Genomic DNA, 18,692 nt, shown 5'->3' on the forward strand with positions numbered 1-18,692 from the left:
AAAAAAATTGCTCACATTATCTATACTAAATAAATAAATGAAAATGTTGAGTATTGAGTTTATTATTATTATTATTATTATTATTATTATTATTATTATTTTGAATTAAGGGTTGTAAGATTCTCACGAGAGTGAAAGTTATTGCTTTTTCCTACAATTTTTTTTTTAAAAATATCACATTTTTTTAATAAAATAATTAAAATATCAGACTAAGTTGTGGTACGTAAATCAACTAAATCTTGCCCCAAATATTTTCATGTAAAATAATATAATTTAATTTAAGAAAAATTACACTCAATATTATTAAGTTATTAATAAATTTATGTTTGGTCATTTAATATTAAAAAATTATAAAATAATCACTTAACTAGTTAAAAATTTTCATTTAATTCGTTGAACTATTCAAACATTTTTATTTAAGTCACTAGGCTATTAAAGTTTTCTTATAAAAAAATCTGACTAGCGAACTCCAAGTAATGATTCGACGATTGATAGAGTACATCAATATCCATCGAGGAGTAAAAGAACATACTTTAAATCTAAATCAATCTGACGATAAATGTTAGAGATCAGAGAAGAAAGTTATTTAAAATTTGGTTTGCAGATTCATAATATTCAAAGTTGTTTCATGAAAAGCTTAACTGTGAATATGAGAAAAAGAACTTTCGATTGGTGCAAGTAGTATAGATAAAAAATGTCATACAACAACAATTTTGACAGTTCAATGACTCAAATAAAAATTTTCGAATAATTAAATAATTATTTTGTAATTTTTTAAAATTGATTGATCATAAACTTATTAAAAGTTTAGTGATATTAAATATAAATTAATGAAAGCTTTTCCTAAATGGAAAGAGTGGATGATTAAAATGTAGAAATATAAGGTGGAAATAGTAAATTTGAGGAGAATTAGAGGTATGATTTTGGTGAAAAGCCGATGACCTTTTTCTTTGGGACGTTGAAAAGAGAACAGGACCACCCCACCACCCAAAAACAAAAAGAAAAACGTTGGAACAATGAAAAAAAAGTGGAAAATATCTGGAATCCCCAGTTTTGATATTTTTATTCAAAAAAAAATTGCAACTTGTTTGATGTGTTGTGAGGACTGGATGGGATTTTCAATTTCCTACTTTTTAAGTTTCTGTCCTCTCCTAATCTGCAAAATTTGTCCTCTTATTTAACCGCCATGCCACTGCCACTCCTTATACCCATTTCAAATTCTTTTTCACTCAGAAAGAAATTGCTTTCTTAGGATTTAGTTTGATATTTTCTTTTTCTTTTTTAATTACCCATTTGTTTCTCTGAGAACACAGTCTTCTCTTGCCAGCCACCTTATCTCTCTATCTATCTCCCTTCCTCTCTTTACCTTTCCCCCGTGTCTCTCTTTGGTTCTAAAAGATTTCAGGGCTTATCCTCTGGGGATTTCATTTCCCAGTTCTTTGAAAAGAGAACCTTAAGAGAGACATGGAAGCTGTTTTACAAACCAGATGTCTTCTCTCATTGCCACCAAACCCAACCAGAGTGAGAGTCAGAAGCCTTTTGAACCCATCACAAGGCTTGAAGCAGAGGCTTTTTGCTTCAAAACCCTTAGGCCTTAGTGATTTATCTCTATCTTATAAGGAAGTTCCAAGCTTTGTTGCCAAGCCAAATGGGTTGTCCCCAAAAGGGAAGAACTTCATTCGCAAGGCTGAGGCTGCTGCTGCAACTGATGACCAGCCTTTGTTTGGTGAAACTCAGAAACCTAAGTTCTTGGGTATTGAGCTTGTGACTCTTAAGAAAATTATCCCACTTGGCTTAATGTTCTTTTGTATCCTTTTCAATTATACAATCCTTAGGGATACAAAGGATGTATTGGTTGTGACAGCTAAAGGAAGCAGTGCTGAAATTATACCATTTTTAAAGACATGGGTTAATTTGCCTATGGCTATTGGGTTCATGTTGTTATACACAAAGCTGGCTAATGTGTTGCCAAAGAAGGCCCTTTTCTACACTGTCATTGTTCCTTTTATAGCCTTTTTGGTGCATTTGGGTTCATGTTGTATCCTCTCAGCAATTACATCCACCCTGAAGCACTTGCTGATAAGCTTCTTGCAGTGGTTGGACCTAGATTTCTGGGTCCTCTTGCAATTTTGAGGATTTGGAGTTTCTGTTTGTTCTATGTCATGGCTGAACTTTGGGGCAGCGTGGTTATTTCTGTTCTCTTTTGGGGGTTTGCCAATCAGGTCATTTATCTGCATCTTTGTATATACATGAGATTTTCTCAGCTGAAGTTTCCTATATCTTCATTTACCTACTGTGATTTTTCTTGTGCAGATAACGACTGTAGATGAAGCAAAAAGATTCTATCCTCTGTTCGGACTTGGAGCCAATATTGCCCTTATTTTCTCAGGTCGAACTGTTAAGTACTTTTCTAATTTGAGGAAAAATTTGGGTCCCGGAGTTGATGGTTGGGCCATCTCCTTGAAGGGAATGATGAGCATTGTGGTATTAATGGGGCTGGCCATCTGTTTCCTTTACTGGTGGGTGAATAAGTTTGTTCCTCTTCCCACACGTAGTATGAAGAAGAAGGTAATTCCATGTCTGCCTTTTCATCATTTGCTCAACATTATGAGCATTAAAGTGTCTTTTGATTGCTATTAAATTTGGTCATTTAACTGCTTGGTTTGTATTCGTGATGGACCTTAATAACAATTACCCCTTTTTCAAAACATGCCTGGCAGACAGGCTGGAATTGCTTTTGACTGCCTGAATAGCTCTTCTAAGATGCTGAAAGATGTTTGCAACTTATTTTAGTATTGTATGCATTAGAGTGAAGTTGTGAGGTCGAAACATGTATATGAGCCTGTGTTTCTTTTATTGTCAATCTTTTTGTAGGAAAAGCCTAAAATGGGAACAATGGAGAGCTTGAAATTCTTGGTGTCTTCCAAGTACATTCGGGATCTTGCTACTTTAGTGGTTGCATATGGTATTAGCATCAACCTTGTCGAAGTTACCTGGAAATCGAAGCTCAAAGCTCAGGTAAAAAATTATATGGTTTACGATTGTTAATCTGAAAGCTTAGTAAATGATGATTCTCTGTCCATATTGTAGTTTCCAAGTCCGAATGAGTACTCCTCCTTCATGGGTGACTTCTCAACTGCTACTGGGATAGCGACGTTTACTATGATGCTACTAAGTCAATTTATATTCGACAAATATGGATGGGGTGCTGCAGCCCAGATTACACCCACTGTCCTGCTTCTAACTGGAGTCGGTTTCTTTTCCTTGATATTATTTGGTGATCCACTTGGACTTACACTTGCAAAGTTCGGTATGACTCCACTTCTTGCAGCCGTTTATGTTGGTGCCATGCAAAACATTTTCAGCAAAAGTGCAAAGTACAGTTTGTTTGATCCGTGCAAAGAAATGGCATATATTCCGCTGGACGAGGATACCAAGGTTCGGAATCTTTACTCGCAAATCAGACTTTCCACATTATTTTAAAGAACTGATGATTTACTTGTAACTATGTTTAGGTTAAAGGGAAGGCCGCCATTGATGTTGTCTGCAATCCGTTGGGGAAGTCTGGGGGTGCTCTTATTCAGCAGTTTATGATCTTGACCTTCGGGTCTCTTGCAAGTTCAACCCCATACCTTGGAGGGATTCTACTGGTGATTGTTCTTGCATGGCTAGCAGCAGCCAAGTCCCTGGATACACAATTCACCGCATTGCGTCAGGAAGAAGAGCTCGAGAAAGAGATGGAAAGAGCAGCCGTTAAGATCCCAGTTGTGTCTGAAACTGGAAACGGCACCCTTGCCGGTGGCTCATTGCTAAACCAAGCAGTAGGTGACTCGACTGGAAGTACATCCAACTCCAAGCAATATTTAGAAAACAAGCAGCAGGAATAAGCAGCAGTTCTAGGTTACTGCTGGCTCTAAAATTTAAGTTTTTGTTATTATAGAAAGAATATGAGTATCTAAAACAGTACCCTGTAGAATTGCATTTGGATGAACATCAAGCAAAAGTGCAAACACCCTTCTATACGGATTCTTCAAATGCTGCTTATTTCTACTGATTTTACATTTTACTGAAAAAAAATTCAGAACCCTAAATTGTATATTTTTACATATAATTTTATTTTTTTAATAGTTTATATTTTTTTATTTTTAAATGATTAAATTAAATTTTATCATTTTGAGGTGAAAGTGTAATTTTATTATTACTAGTTTAAAGATTTATAAACTATGGACTTAAATAAAAATGTTTCTATTTTAAAGGGGTCGAGGTTCTTGACAGCTTTTGGATTCGTTACTGTTTTAAGGTGATTTATTTCACCAACTTATCTTAAAAAATATGGTTTTTAGATATCAATAAAATTAATTATTGCTATCTATTTTTTAAAACATAATACAAATATGTGTACATCCTTATAAAATTTACTGTTTAACTTTAATTAAATTAATTAAAAAATAAATAATAGTATATAAGACATGAATTTTGTTGTTAATATCCAGATCAGCTTCTAAATATTAACTACAAACTTTATTAAAACGAAAGTTACAAATTTTTATTAGGATTGATGGGTGCTACACCCTTCAATTGCCAAAGGAACCGATTCAACCTCTGAAAACAATTATAATAACATTAACAAATGAAGGTGATAAAAACATGAGTTTGTTGCTTCAAATCGCATTTTATGGATCAAATACCAAAACAAGGTCTCAATGCTATAAACTTGAATTCGTAATTAAGTTTGATATAAAAATTAAACTAGCTTTATATATTTTCGTAATTATTTATTTATATGATTAATATTTTAACGACTTAATTATTGAATTTATCAATAAAATTATAATTTTCATGCATGTAAATTTTTAAATCAATCCGATATTTCTACCATATCAATCTAAAATACTCTTTATATATATATTTCCAATGGTTGATTTTTTTTTACATCAATCAAATAGTTAAAAATTTTAAATTTATATTAAATTTGACATGTATGATCTACAGGAATAGACCATGAAATATAATAGTTGGATCATTAAAATATTAATCATATAAATATTTATGGAAGTGTGTAAAATCAATTAAGTTTTTTGGTCGAAACGAGGGTGTCCGCCGTTGGTAGCAATGATTAATCCTTCGCTACAGGTGACTACTTTAGTTTTTACACTGTGTAGATGGATCTTCCCCAAGTTTAATTATTTATTTTTAAAATAATTTAATTAAATTTGAATTGAATTAGAGAAGAGATTGTTTATGGAAGTGTGTATATTTATATTTGGGTTAATATTTGATATACTGAAAATATTTATACTTTCTATCAATTTAGTCCTAACTCTAAAAATCTCAATAAATTTAGCCTTGAATATTTACAAAATTTGCTAATTTATTCCTAATTATTGACTTCCTTTTACTCTTTGGCTATCCTTTTATGCTTAGCTGGTGTTATTGAGCGCATGAGAACTCAAAGGAGTCTCTTATGCTAGAAAGATCTTAAGTTATTGATAAGGTGTTTTTTTTTTAAAACATTTTAGATTAAATAATGTTTATCCGACACTAAAAAAACTCAAATTTTTTTAGTTTTTGACACTAAAAAGATTATAAATTGTGAGAATTCTTTTATTATAATTTTTATGTTAAAATAGTGATTCTCTAATGTCGAAACCATTTAAAAAAAACGGGGATCGACTTTATATTTTGAAAAGAAAACAAAAATTGGGAGTCGCCACCATTTTTTTTGTTTAGATGTGAACGGATCACCTAAATATTTGGTCATTTTAATAAAACATTTTGGTTTACTAAAACAACGATTTTGGTCTATGAAATTTAAGAAAACGGGTTCTAGAGTCGGTTACGTACGAGGAAGGATTAGCACCCTCGAAACGCCCAAAATTGGTACCTAATTAATTAATTAATGTCTTAATGTCGAAAATTGAAAAGATTTAAAATAAATTTTGAAATACGATTCCTTTTTATGAATGTTTGGATAACTTGAAGTGGATATTAAGATTCTCTTGTTTCGAAGAAATAAAATATCACATCCAACACGTAGGACACGATATTTCAAACTTTCGATACCAAAATCATCTCATGATTTCCAAAACTCATGCATTAAAAATTTAAAAAGGATATTCGGTCGTTTAGTCCAACGATAAATCAAAACCCAGCACGTAGGGCGCAATTTCTCGAAATTTCCAAACACCAAATATTGCCTTGTTTAAAAAAAATCTCGAATAAAGATACAATAGTATGAAACAATTAAGATTATCTTGTTTCAAAGAAATAAAATATCACATCCAGCACGTAGGACACAATATTTCAAACCTCCGATACCAAAATTATCTCATGATTCCCAAACTTATGCATTGAAGGTTTAAAAAGGATATTCGATTGTTCGGGCAAACGATAAATCGAAGCCCAGCACGTAGGGCACAATTTTCTCGAGATTTCCAAACACCAAAATATTACCTTATTTAGAAAATTTATTTTGGAAATATAGCGAGTATGACATTTAACGATGAATGTTATTTTATTTGAATTAAAACGACACGTTTCACACACGATATGATTTAAACTAGTTAAAATGAAAAACAATATAGAGTATAGAATAATAATACACGAATTAGATGCTATGTTAATGAATGTTGATGAAGATACTAACAAATAATTTCTAGGGCATGCAAAAGCAACATAAAATGTATATTATTTAAATACTAATATCAACAATTAAAGAGAAATGAAATAAATAATATGAACAATTTAAAATAAATGACAAGACCATTTTAAATAAAAACATTCTCCAAATAGTTTAGTAATATACGATATCTTAAAACAATAATAAAAAAATTTACGGTAAATAAAATAGTTTACATGTAAAGTAATATAACAAAACAACATATAAAATATATATATATATATAAGGATGGAAATAAATAACATAAAAACATTTAAAACTAAAATGTGTAAGCAATTTAAAATAATTAATATAAAAGTTTAAAATAACTAATATATAAGATAATTTGATCACATAATGTATGAGCTTAAAATATATAACATGTAAAAAGCTTAAAACAAATAATATGTAAAATAATTTAAAGTAGTGTATAAAGTAACAATAAAAGAAAGGACCCTTTAAAAGGATATAGATAAAAAGCTTAAAAGAAAAATTTAACATAAATAATACAGACAATTTTAATGAAAACACACAAATATAATCCAAAGTAATATATACATATATGTATACATATAATTTTAAAGTATATAAACGATTTCAAAATAGATAAGACATAATAGTTTAAAATAAATAATGTAATAATATGCGAAAAGGAAAAATTAAAGATAAAATGATTTGAAATAAATAATATGGAAACTTGATGAATAATAATAACGAAAAGAACAAAAAAATAAGTAAACAAATAAATAAATCAATTAAGCAAAGTAAGGATTGAGTTAAAATAACAGTAAAATTCAAGGTATAAATTATAAATAATGGAGAATAGGCCGTCGGGGACCTAAATGAAACACGCTAAAACACATAAAGGGCGAATTAGGGAATATCCCTAGCTCATATGCGTTGCGATTCAAGAGGGACTAAGTTGAAGCAGACGCAAAATATGCAGCGAAATTAAAAAAAGAAAAAAACAATGAGGGCCAGATTGTAGCAAGCTTAAAAACGAAGGGACTAAAGGAATAAATAACCCTTTTATCAGGAACACATGGATCCTTTAGCTTGCGGGTCGGGTCTCACGGGTCTAGCACCTAAACGGCGTCGTTTAGGCGCTAGTAACCTTGGTGCAAAACGGCACCGTTTTGCTGCACTATTTAAACCAATTTTTATTACTTTTTTTTTATTTTTGCTTCCTTTTCTAAAAAAAAGGCCCATCCCCCTGTCTGTGCTCTGCTAGGGTTTCAAAAGAAACCCATCCTCGCCGTCATCGCGCCACCACCGTGACTGGTGGCCGGTGTCGCTCAAATGGGCATTTTGGCCCTGTTTTGGACACCCCTTGAAGGCCACACCACCAAAACACGGAGACACTGAAGGGAGGAGGCTCTCGGCTCCCTTTTGGGTCCGATTCCGACGATGGAGAGAGATTCACCAACGTCGCGACCGCGTGAGGCTCCGAGTGAGTTTCTTCTGTTCTTTTATTACTTGTTATTTAAAATAAATTTGTAAAATGAAAATAAAAGAAATAGAAAACCGAAAGGAAAAGAAAAATAAATCAACCTTTTTTTGTTTTTTTGCACTTCGGTCTCTTAATCGTGTGTCTTACATTCTTTTGTGCTTGTGGCTATATAGCCGAATACAAAAAAAATGCTTTAGTCTATTCCTTGCTACTGTTTTGCTTTGTCTCTACTTCTTTGCTTTCTTTTCTGTTTTTGTTTTGTAGGCTTAGAGGGTCAACGGGGCGAAAACATGCCATTTTGGTGTAAGGTCGATAGAAGAAATGACCCTCGGGCGATGTGTGCGTCGAGGGCGCACATGGAGGGGGTACAGCTCACTCGAGGCAGGCAAAAAGGGGAAACGGCTCCTAGGGTTTCTTTTGGCTGAATGAGTTTAGGTTTCGGGCTATTCTTTGGGCTAGGTTTTTTTAGCTTTGGGCCTACAAGATTTGGGCTTTATATTTGGGTTGTAAATTTGGGTCTGGTATGTTTTACATTTGGGATCTTTTTGTAATTGGACTCAGACTCTTAACTTATTTTGGTTTTATTTTTGTTTTTGGGTTATTGGTTTAACCTCAGGCAAATTTGGGTACTTACATCTAATACCTAAAATGCAAATCTTATTAGCGTCAAATAAAAAAAATATTAAAACTAGTAAGAATGTTTAGGGTAAAATTTATTGATTTGTTTAGCATTAGGATTAAATTGATAAAACATACAAATATTGAAATGGCAAAATATGTTACTAGGCTAAATATTGAATGGAAAATTTTGCTATTAGGCCAATAAAAAAGGTCACATCAAACTTCTATTATCAATTTAATGGCTTGGTGACTAGAAAAAAAAATCTAATTTTGAAAATTTTAGTGATTAAATCGAAAAAAAAATTATAGTTGGGTGATCAAATAGAAACACTATCATAGTTGAGTGACCATTCATGTAATTTATAACGATCGTGTCTGTAACAACTTGATTTTCAGTGGTTCTGGAATAGTGGTTTGGTGCCACAAATTTTCGTCATGTCGACTTGTAAATATTATTTTTAGAAAATTTATAGCCATTAAAATCGTATTAAAATTTGATTCGAAAAATTTAACGTTTAGATAGTTAATTAAAGAAAAAGGATTAATTTGTAAAAGGTTCAAAGTTTAGTAATTATGGTATTTAAGTGATTTAATAGCTTAATTATTAAAGGTGGTAGGACCAATAAGGCAATTAGACCTCATTAGTTAGTAGTGGATGGCAATGAGATTAATAATTAAAGAAAAATTTAAAGAAAATAGGTCTAATGGCAATTTTGTAAATTATTCAAAATTAATAAAACAAATTGAAACAAAAACTTTATTTTTCTCATTTTTCTCTTCTTCTTGGCCGAACCTCACCATTGAAGATTTTGGGAAGCTTTTTTCATCTCTTTGCATGGTATGAATATGACCCATTTTCTTATAATTTTTATGTTTTTAAAATCGTTGCAACTAGGTCCAGCTAGCCCATACCTTTGTTTTTTATTCTGTTAAAACTTTTTGAAGTTTCCGTTGATGAATATTGAATTTTTTTATGAATACCATGTATTTGGAGCTTTGATTGTGTTGTTTGATAATTTTGTAAAGTGATTTTTGTTAGATTATGATTTTAGGTTTAAATTGTGAAAATGATAAAATTTTAGGGTTTGATAGCAAATTTAATGTTAATTATGGATTTTTGAAAGGCCTAGTATATTTTAATATAATTTTTATTTGAGATAAATGGTTAATTTGATGGATTTTAGGTTAAGGGACTAAATTGTAAAAATTGTAAAAGTTTGGGGTAATTATGTAAATTCAAAAAAGGGTATTTCTTGTAATTGGAATGTGAAATTTAAGCTGATAGTAGAGAATTTTATATTTTGAGATCAAGATCTCGTAGATACTCGTGGAAAAGAAAAAATAGAGGAAGAGTCCCTGAACTTCTGTAACTACTACAATTCAATCTAGGTAAGTTCGAACAATTAAAATTTAACATTTATATGAATTGATGAATGGTATAACATGATATAAAATGAATATATTCAATTGTTGAAAATGAATTGTTATTTAAGATATGTTATTGAATTTGATAGCTAGGATTGGATCGAGCGTGGGATAGAGTACAGTCGTGATATGGTATGTTGTAGGGGGATTGGAGTGGAGATTTTTTGGAGGGTTATATATATTTATTTCTTAATTAAACCGAGGTTTATAATTTATTACGAATTATCATGTTATACTCTCTGTTTGGCGTGTTTCGGTTGGATTAGCTTGTATGAGCATTGGCATGTTTCAGTTGGATTAACTCTTATGAGCATTGACATGTTATGTTTGGACTAATGATGTACTCTTATCTATAAGTCGTTCTTCGAATTGAAATCTCGGCAAGACAATTTGTTCAATGAATTTCATGTTTTCTATTCATTTGAGTATTAAAATGAACATATGTTATTTACCGGTTGAGATTTTGGATGACAGGAAATCTTCGTGGTTGAATTTTGTTGTTTGAGTTGTTTTATTTACTACGGTGACATCTATCGTTTAGTACGTCAAACTTACTGAGCTTCTTAAAGTTTACTTGTGTTAATCTTTGTTTTTGTAGAGACTCGGAAGGTTGGACGATCAGATTGGCAACAAGTCACACTATCCAACTTAATTTCGGTAGTTTTTGGAACATTCTTTTGGGTTTATATGGCATGTATTAGAAGTGTATGTCTGATGATCATTAAACTAACTATAAATACGATAAAGGCAAGTGCACCTATCAAACAATAGTATAGCTATGGTGAGTAGGGAATATCGTATCCACAAGGACTAAAAGTACTAGTAATTACTGTCTTTTTATTATTTAGCCGACAATTTGGAGTGATTGTTTTTAATCTAAAATTACTATACTAATCTAACTAAGAACACAACAGAGAATGAAATAGAAAAATAATCGAAGATAACCAATGAGATAGACAATACCAAGGAAAGAATTCACCTAGACTTCACCTATTATTATGAATCTGAATTAAACAATTTATTCACTTGTTACTTGATCCGTAAAAATCCCTAAATTATGTTAATATCTTTTTTGAGAGTAAGAACAACTGACTCTAGGTTGATTAAGAACAACAGACTCTAGGTTGATTAATTGAAATCTCTTTCTAATTAAAAACCCTATCGTCGCATTAACTCGATCTAAGGATTCTCCTATTAGATTTAACTCTAATCCAGTAGATTTATGTCGTTCTATTTCTAGGATTGCATGCAACTCCACTCAATTATGCTAAATCTACTCTTAAACAGGGACTTTTGCTCCACTGAATTAAGCACATTAAACATGAAGTAATATCCCGGAAATATTAAAATAAGAAATTATCATACACAATTGAGAACAAGAATCAAGTATTTATCACGTAAAACATAAATTAAATAATAGTATTCATCAAAATTTTCATCTCTCCTAGGTATCTTGATAAGCCCAAAAAGTAACATATTTTTATTCTCATTCTTGATGAATTTTTGGATGATTTATTATGTAAATTTGTGAATTTGATGCTCCTAATCCTTTGAATTCATATTTCTATACTTAGGTGAGCATAGGGTAGTGAAAAGAGCAAAAAACAAGCCAAAATCGGACAAAAAGAGCTGTTTTCAGTATCTACACGGCCTAGCCATTTCCACACGGGCTAGCCACACGGGCTATCCATATGCCCATGTGCCCGCCCTTGTCAATTTTGCAACTTGCTTCCCAGATACGCGAAAAAACCCAATTTTTAGGCTTTCTAAGCATTCTAAAGTCTATAAATACCAATTAGAAGAAGACTTAAGGGATGAATCATAGAAGATAGAAGAAACCACTCGAAGAATGCCATCGGAATCAACTCGGAAGTGGATCTCCATCAAGATCGAAGATCTCCTTTTAATTTCTTTTGAAGTTTTATTGAGTTTATTTATGTCTTATGGTTATCCTAACTTTGAGATGTTTCTATTCTTGATTATGAACTAAATTCCCTAGATACCTAGGAAGGATGAAACCTATGATGAATCTTATTATTTAATTTCTAGGCCAAAACTAAGTCTTATGCACGACATATTATCGCATATGTTCAAGTGTTCAAACTTACCAAATACACGTATATGCATATAGGCATATTTTACTAATTATGCTATCTCAAACCTAATCATCAATAGATCTATAAACTTTCCACCATTTAACCATTTCAAACACACACATCAAACATGTTTAGGCCATATATTTATGTATCAAAATATGCCAAACACAAGCCATACTAATGGCTAGTTACAACTAAATATTTATATGCCATCATTTGGCCAATTTAACCTATACATGTCATTATATCCAAAAGAAATTTTGATATTTATACCGAAACGAGATGAAGGATAGTATGATATTACTTCGACCTGCGTCCAACTTTTACGAGCTTCTGAATATTATAAAACAGAGGAAATAAACAAGGAAAGCATTTAATGCTTAGGAAGTTCGTATAACGAGAAATTAACTTACCATTCATTTTCATTAAAATAAACATATAAGATGCATCCAAGCAATTTAGCTAATAACCTAAAACATACAACTTCGTTAAACATGTTAGTTATTTACTTCACATAAATTCAAGAATCGTGTATGAGCTCATCAATACCAAATTTCCAAGTATTTCATGCATATATAAGTAACAATTCACTTTGAATTCATTTATTTTCTCATATCAGGGTTTTACCCATTGAATCATTTAAAATATCAATGGATACCCGGGTAGTACACAGAAAGTGTACAAGTTTATACTTTGTCAATTCATATTTGGGAATGCTCATATGAGCACATAAACGGGAAGCCCTCTCTCAAGCCATATAACAGGAAGCTCATATGAGCCATGTAACGGGAAGCTTATCCGGGCTGTATAACGGGAAGCTCATAAGAGCCATAATCAAGAAGCTCATGCAAGCCAAAAACGGGTAGCTCCGAAGAGCTATTAATGGGAAACTCCAAATAGCCATATATTGGGAAATTCAAGCGAGCCATATCGGGAAGCTCATAAAGAGCCTTTAATCAGGAAGCTCATAAAGAGACATATAATGGGACGCTCATAAGAGCTGCGGTGTGTCCGCTACACATGCAGGATCACAACCGATCGTGATACTCCAAATAGCTATTAATGGGATGCTCGCAAGAACCATATAATAGGAAGCTCGAGAAGACCAATATCGGACACTCTTTCGAGCTATGGTGTGTTTGCAACACATGCAGGACCACAACCAATTTGCGAAAAATCATGTATCCATCAAAATTTTATTTATTCAAACGAGATTGATTACTTATCTGGTATTATCGGTTATGTGATCAATTTCATACATATAGCATTTATACATTTCAAATATACAACATCTAATTCAAACATATAAGTACACACAATTTAGTTACACGAACTTACCTCGACAATGTTCGTGAACTTGTATGTTACTAATCCATTACTTTTTCTTTATCTCGATCTAGCTCCGTATTTGATCTATCAAGATCGATACAAGTAAATTTAGCTCAATTTAATAAAATTCCTATTCAATTCAATTTAATTCACATCCTAGGAAAAATTACCATCTTGCCCCTATACTTTCATTTAATTATGATTTCGTCCTTGAACTCAGAAAATGAAATTCATGCAATTTAATCCTTATTTCAAGCCTAGCTAATTTTTACATATAACATTTGCAGCCCATGTAATTCATTAAATTCAAAATTTTTTCGTGAATTTTACATCTTTACAATTTAGTCCCTAGATCACAATTTCATGAAAATTTACTTTACAAAAGTTGTTTATCTATCAACAATTTTTTATTTTCTACCATAAATTTCATAATTCATGTATATTCATCCATGGCAAAACCCTAATACTTTAATAACTTTTACTAAAAACGGGACTTGAGTACTCACCTAATTAGGCCAAATAAGTTTTCTCTTTCTTCAATTCTCCATGGCTAGGGTTTCCATATTTTATTTGGGAAAGGTGATGATAAAATGATGATATTTTCTTTATTTTTTTATTTTTCATCTTTATTTTTCATCTTTCTAATTTTATCCTTTTATTTTTCTAATTTTTCATAGATGAATCATCAAACTTATCTACCAACTCCTCTCAATGGTCTATTTTCCATATAAGGACCTCCAATTTTGAATTCCATAGCTATTTAATCCTTTTAGTTACTAGAATTCAACTTTTGCATTTTATTCAATTTGGTCCTTTTATCAATTAATCATGTAATTGGAAAAATTTTCTTAACAAAAGTTTTATACGATATTCATATTATATAGAATACCATAAAATACTTTTAAAATAATTTTTCTTACGGATTCAGACTTGTGGTCCCGAAACCACTGTTCCGATTTCACTAAAAACGGTTGTTACAATAATAATAAGAGAAGTCTAGGTGTATTCTTCCTGGGTATTGTCTATCTCATTGGTTATCTTTGATTATTTTCCTATTTCATTCTCTGTTGTGTTATAGATAAATTAGATTAGTAAATTTAGATTAAAAACAATCACTCCAATTTATCGGCTAAATAATAGAAAAACGGTAATTACAAGTACTTTTAGTCCTCGTGGATACGATATTCCCTACTCACCATAGCTATACTATTGTTTGATAGGTGCGCTTGCCTTTGTCGTAATTATAGTTAGTTTAGTGACCATCAAGTTTTTGTCGCCGTTGCTGGGGACTAAAATATTTTGAACACTCGATTTTTATTAATTTAGACATTTTTATTTTATTATATTTTTAGTTTTAGTTTAATTTTTGTTTTCTAATTTTTCTTTTATTTGTTTCTGGAAGATTCCTTTAGCTTATGATTAGAAGAAACCCATCGGACCATTACTGTTTGACAGGGAAATTGAGAGTACAGCTCACAGAAATCGTAAAGAAGCAAGGCAGAGTCAACAGAGTATAGTAGACGAGCAAGAAGATGTATTATTACTGAGGAGATGAGTGATAATCGGAATAATCAGCTACCTCCTGTGGTTGCTGCAAATCCGTCAAATCCAAATCCTATTCCTCGTACTATGTACGATTATGCCAAGCCCACTCTAACTGGGGCTGAATAGAATATTGTGAGACCTACCATAGCTGCAAATAATTTTGAACTAAAACCGAACACTATTCAATGGTACAACAATTTGTACCTTTAATTTTAGGAAGACCCTTTTTAGCAACTGCTAGAACTATAGTTGTAACACCCCATACCTGTATCCTACGTCGGGACAGAGTACAAGGCGTTACCTAACTTAAACTCTTACTAACTACCAACTCCGAGTCTCCAAGACTTGGACAAATTTAAAACTTTTTCAAGCTTATCAACACGTCCTTAATATGGGCCTACGAGACCCAAAATACCCATCGAAAATCATTCGAAAACACCTCGGGTTCTTTAGTCAACTTTAGAAAAATGACACTTGACACAGGGGCAAACGCCCGTGTGAAAGGGGCAACACGCCCGTGTGATTAATTTTACATGGTCGTGCGGTTGGCCCATGTGGCTCACACGGCCTAGGCAATACAGGGACATGCCTGTATCTGACACCTGTGTGGAATTAATTCCAAATGCACACCTATAGGGGTTTTCACATGGCTTGGCACATACCTGTGTCCATAGCCCGTGTACAAAGACCTGGACATCCAGTTTCTGACATCAGCATTTCTTAAGGGTCACACGACCAATGCCCGTGTGCTAGACCATGCCCTTCACACGGCTGAGACACATGGCCGTGTCTCTGCCCGTGTGTTTACTATCACGCATACTGACTTGAAATTTTTATGTACAGGGGACACACGGCTGGACAACACGCCCATAGTGTTGGCCGTGTGTCACACACGGCCTAGACATACGGCCGTGTGTCTACCCATGTGGACAAAATCAGGCTATTTACCAAGCCTCTTTGCCACCCTTACTTACACAACTTACACAAAAGCAACCAAAACGAGTACAAGACTATTTCATGCAATAAAATCAGCCATCATAGACAACATTTCATTTGTGCATTCTACTCATCCATGAACATAACACCATTTTCATATATCAAAATGAATATTAGCCATCATTCAAGGCTTAATACAAAATGAGGAATTTATCCCAAGCCAACACATTTGGCTAAATTAATAATAACACAAAACACAAGTGTAGTTCCCTATACATGCCATATTCAAAAATATAAATCAAACTATACCGAATGCTTCGATTGATAGTGTGATCGATATCTCTGGCTTCCATTGATCGTTGAGCTAGATAGGCGACACTATAAGAAAAAGGAAAGGAGAAGGAGTAAGCATAATGCTTAGTAAGTTGCATATAAATAATTATACAACAATACTTTTTCATTCATCAACAAGTATCATAATACACAAGTGGGCATAAGAAAAACTTACTCATCAATATTCAATACACATCATATAACATATAATGTGGCTCACATTTCATACATACCAATTAGGTATCTGTATCACTCACAACACGGTTATACTTTCCTCATTAACTAGAAATCAAAACTTTCATCGTTGAACCATTCGGAATGTTATCGAATATTCCATAGCCTCAAACGTGGGGTAAGGTGTCGATGCCATGTCCCAGACATGGTCTTACACTGGCTCATATCTCAAGTCGATGCCATGTCCTAGACATTGTCTTACACTGACTATCATCTCGAGGCCGATGCATGTCCCAAACATGTCTTACACTGGCTTACGTCTCGAGGCTGATGCATGTCCCAGACATGTCTTACACTAGGACTTGTCTCGATGTCAATGCCATGTCCCAGACATGGTCTTACACTGGCTCACAATAACCCATAGGTCATGGCATGAATATCTGATTTATTTCCTAGGTTCAAATGGGAACTATACTACCTCTATTCTCATCACATTTTCGCATTTCCACAAGTCAAGCAATTTATGCTATAATAATTTCGATAGAATTCAAACACATATATTATCAATGTAGTTGTATTATTTACATACAACTTACCTTGGATTACAAAATGTGGCGACTAGTCGATTTAGTCGATTTGCTTGGCTTTCCCTCGGTCTAGTTTCAGATTCAGTATTTCTTGATCTATAATAGAAAAATACACTTATTTAATCACTAAATAAAATTATGAAATAAAAAAAAAATTCACTTCTTTGGTAAAACAATCATTTTGCCCCTAAATCTTGACAAAATGACCATTTTACCCCTAGGCTCAAAAATTAATTTTTATTGAATTTCTTCGCATCTTAAGCCTAGCCAAACCCTTTTTACTCTTATAGAAACTCCAAATTCCCACTATATTACACATTTATCATCTACTTTACAACTTATGCAAACTAGTCCTTTTTAGGTATCTTCATGAAAATCCTTTCTCAAAAGTTGTTTATCACACCACTAAGCTTCATATTCTTCCATAAAATTTCAGAAAACACCCTAGATGCTCTCATGTAAAAACCCTAGACTTTCAACCATTTTGCAAAATAGTACCCTCATTTGAAAGGTCATGCTTCAAGGGGTCCAAAAATGTAAAAATCTTCAACAAAGGGTATGAAAATCACTTACTTCTAGAGATGATAAGTTGCTGAAAATTTCAAGCTTCAAAACCCTCACATGACTGGTAAAAATTGGTGAGGAAGAAAAATAAAGAGGATGTGACCTTTGTTTTATTTTAAACATTAAAACTAGTCAAATTTGGTGACCAAAACTCACCTAATTTTGACTTTCTCATCAATTTGTCTCTTATGGCCGGCCAAACTATCTCTATAGGATCTAATTGTCTTTTAAAGACCCCTAATTTAGGTTCTCTATCTATTTGACACTTTTAGCTATCAATTGAGGACTTTTGTATTTTATGCGATTTAGTCATTTTTCGCAATTAGGCTCACAAACGTCAAAATTAACTCACCAAATTTTTTCGTACACTAATATAAACATGCAATGGCTCCAAAATAATGATAAAATATTTTAGTCGAATCTGAATTTGTGGTCTCGATACCACTATTCGGACTAGGCCCTAAATCGGGCTGTTACAATAGTTGATATTGGTATAGGTGAGCTAGTACTTTGTGTAGGTGATGAAACGATTACTCTCCAAGCTCGTGATTTTGTTAAGACATCTAATGATCGAGATGATTTTACATGATCTGTTAATATGAGAAACCATGTAGCTCAACCTTCTTTGCAGGACACCCCTTGTAAAAACGCAATAGAGCCATGTTCCAGTCAATACGACAGAACGACTCATGAAGAACGAATGATACGAATCGATGAACTAGATGAATGACGAACACATGTCAAGGAGAAACTGAAAAAGCAGGATGAAGAGGCAAAACGACGCCATGATGAGCATGTGGATGGAACGAACCAATTTAAGGTTGGAGACAAGGTACTTCTAGATAAAACAGATCCTCCAATTTCCACTTCGGAGCTTGATTCAAATCGATCAAAGCCCTTTACGGTACTAAATGTCTTCCTATACGGTACAATCAAGGTAACTCATTCTGAATTTGGCACATTTAATTTAAATA

General features: G+C 32.7%; 1 protein-coding gene across 1 annotated transcript; it reads left to right on the top strand.

Annotated features, from left to right (window-relative positions):
* The first annotated feature begins 1,023 nt into the window (after positions 1–1,023).
* LOC107943394 (plastidic ATP/ADP-transporter) lies at positions 1,024–4,132 on the top strand. Its single transcript, XM_041086564.1, is given in 6 exon segments — positions 1,024–2,008; positions 2,011–2,222; positions 2,314–2,568; positions 2,875–3,018; positions 3,091–3,438; positions 3,516–4,132. Coding segments are annotated over 6 exon segments (1,875 nt in total). The 5' UTR covers positions 1,024–1,464; the 3' UTR covers positions 3,888–4,132.
* The last annotated feature ends 14,560 nt before the right edge of the window (positions 4,133–18,692 follow it).

This window comes from Gossypium hirsutum, chromosome A02 (genome assembly GCF_007990345.1).
Source record: "Gossypium hirsutum isolate 1008001.06 chromosome A02, Gossypium_hirsutum_v2.1, whole genome shotgun sequence".
In the NCBI taxonomy this organism is placed as follows: Eukaryota; Viridiplantae; Streptophyta; class Magnoliopsida; order Malvales; family Malvaceae; genus Gossypium; species Gossypium hirsutum.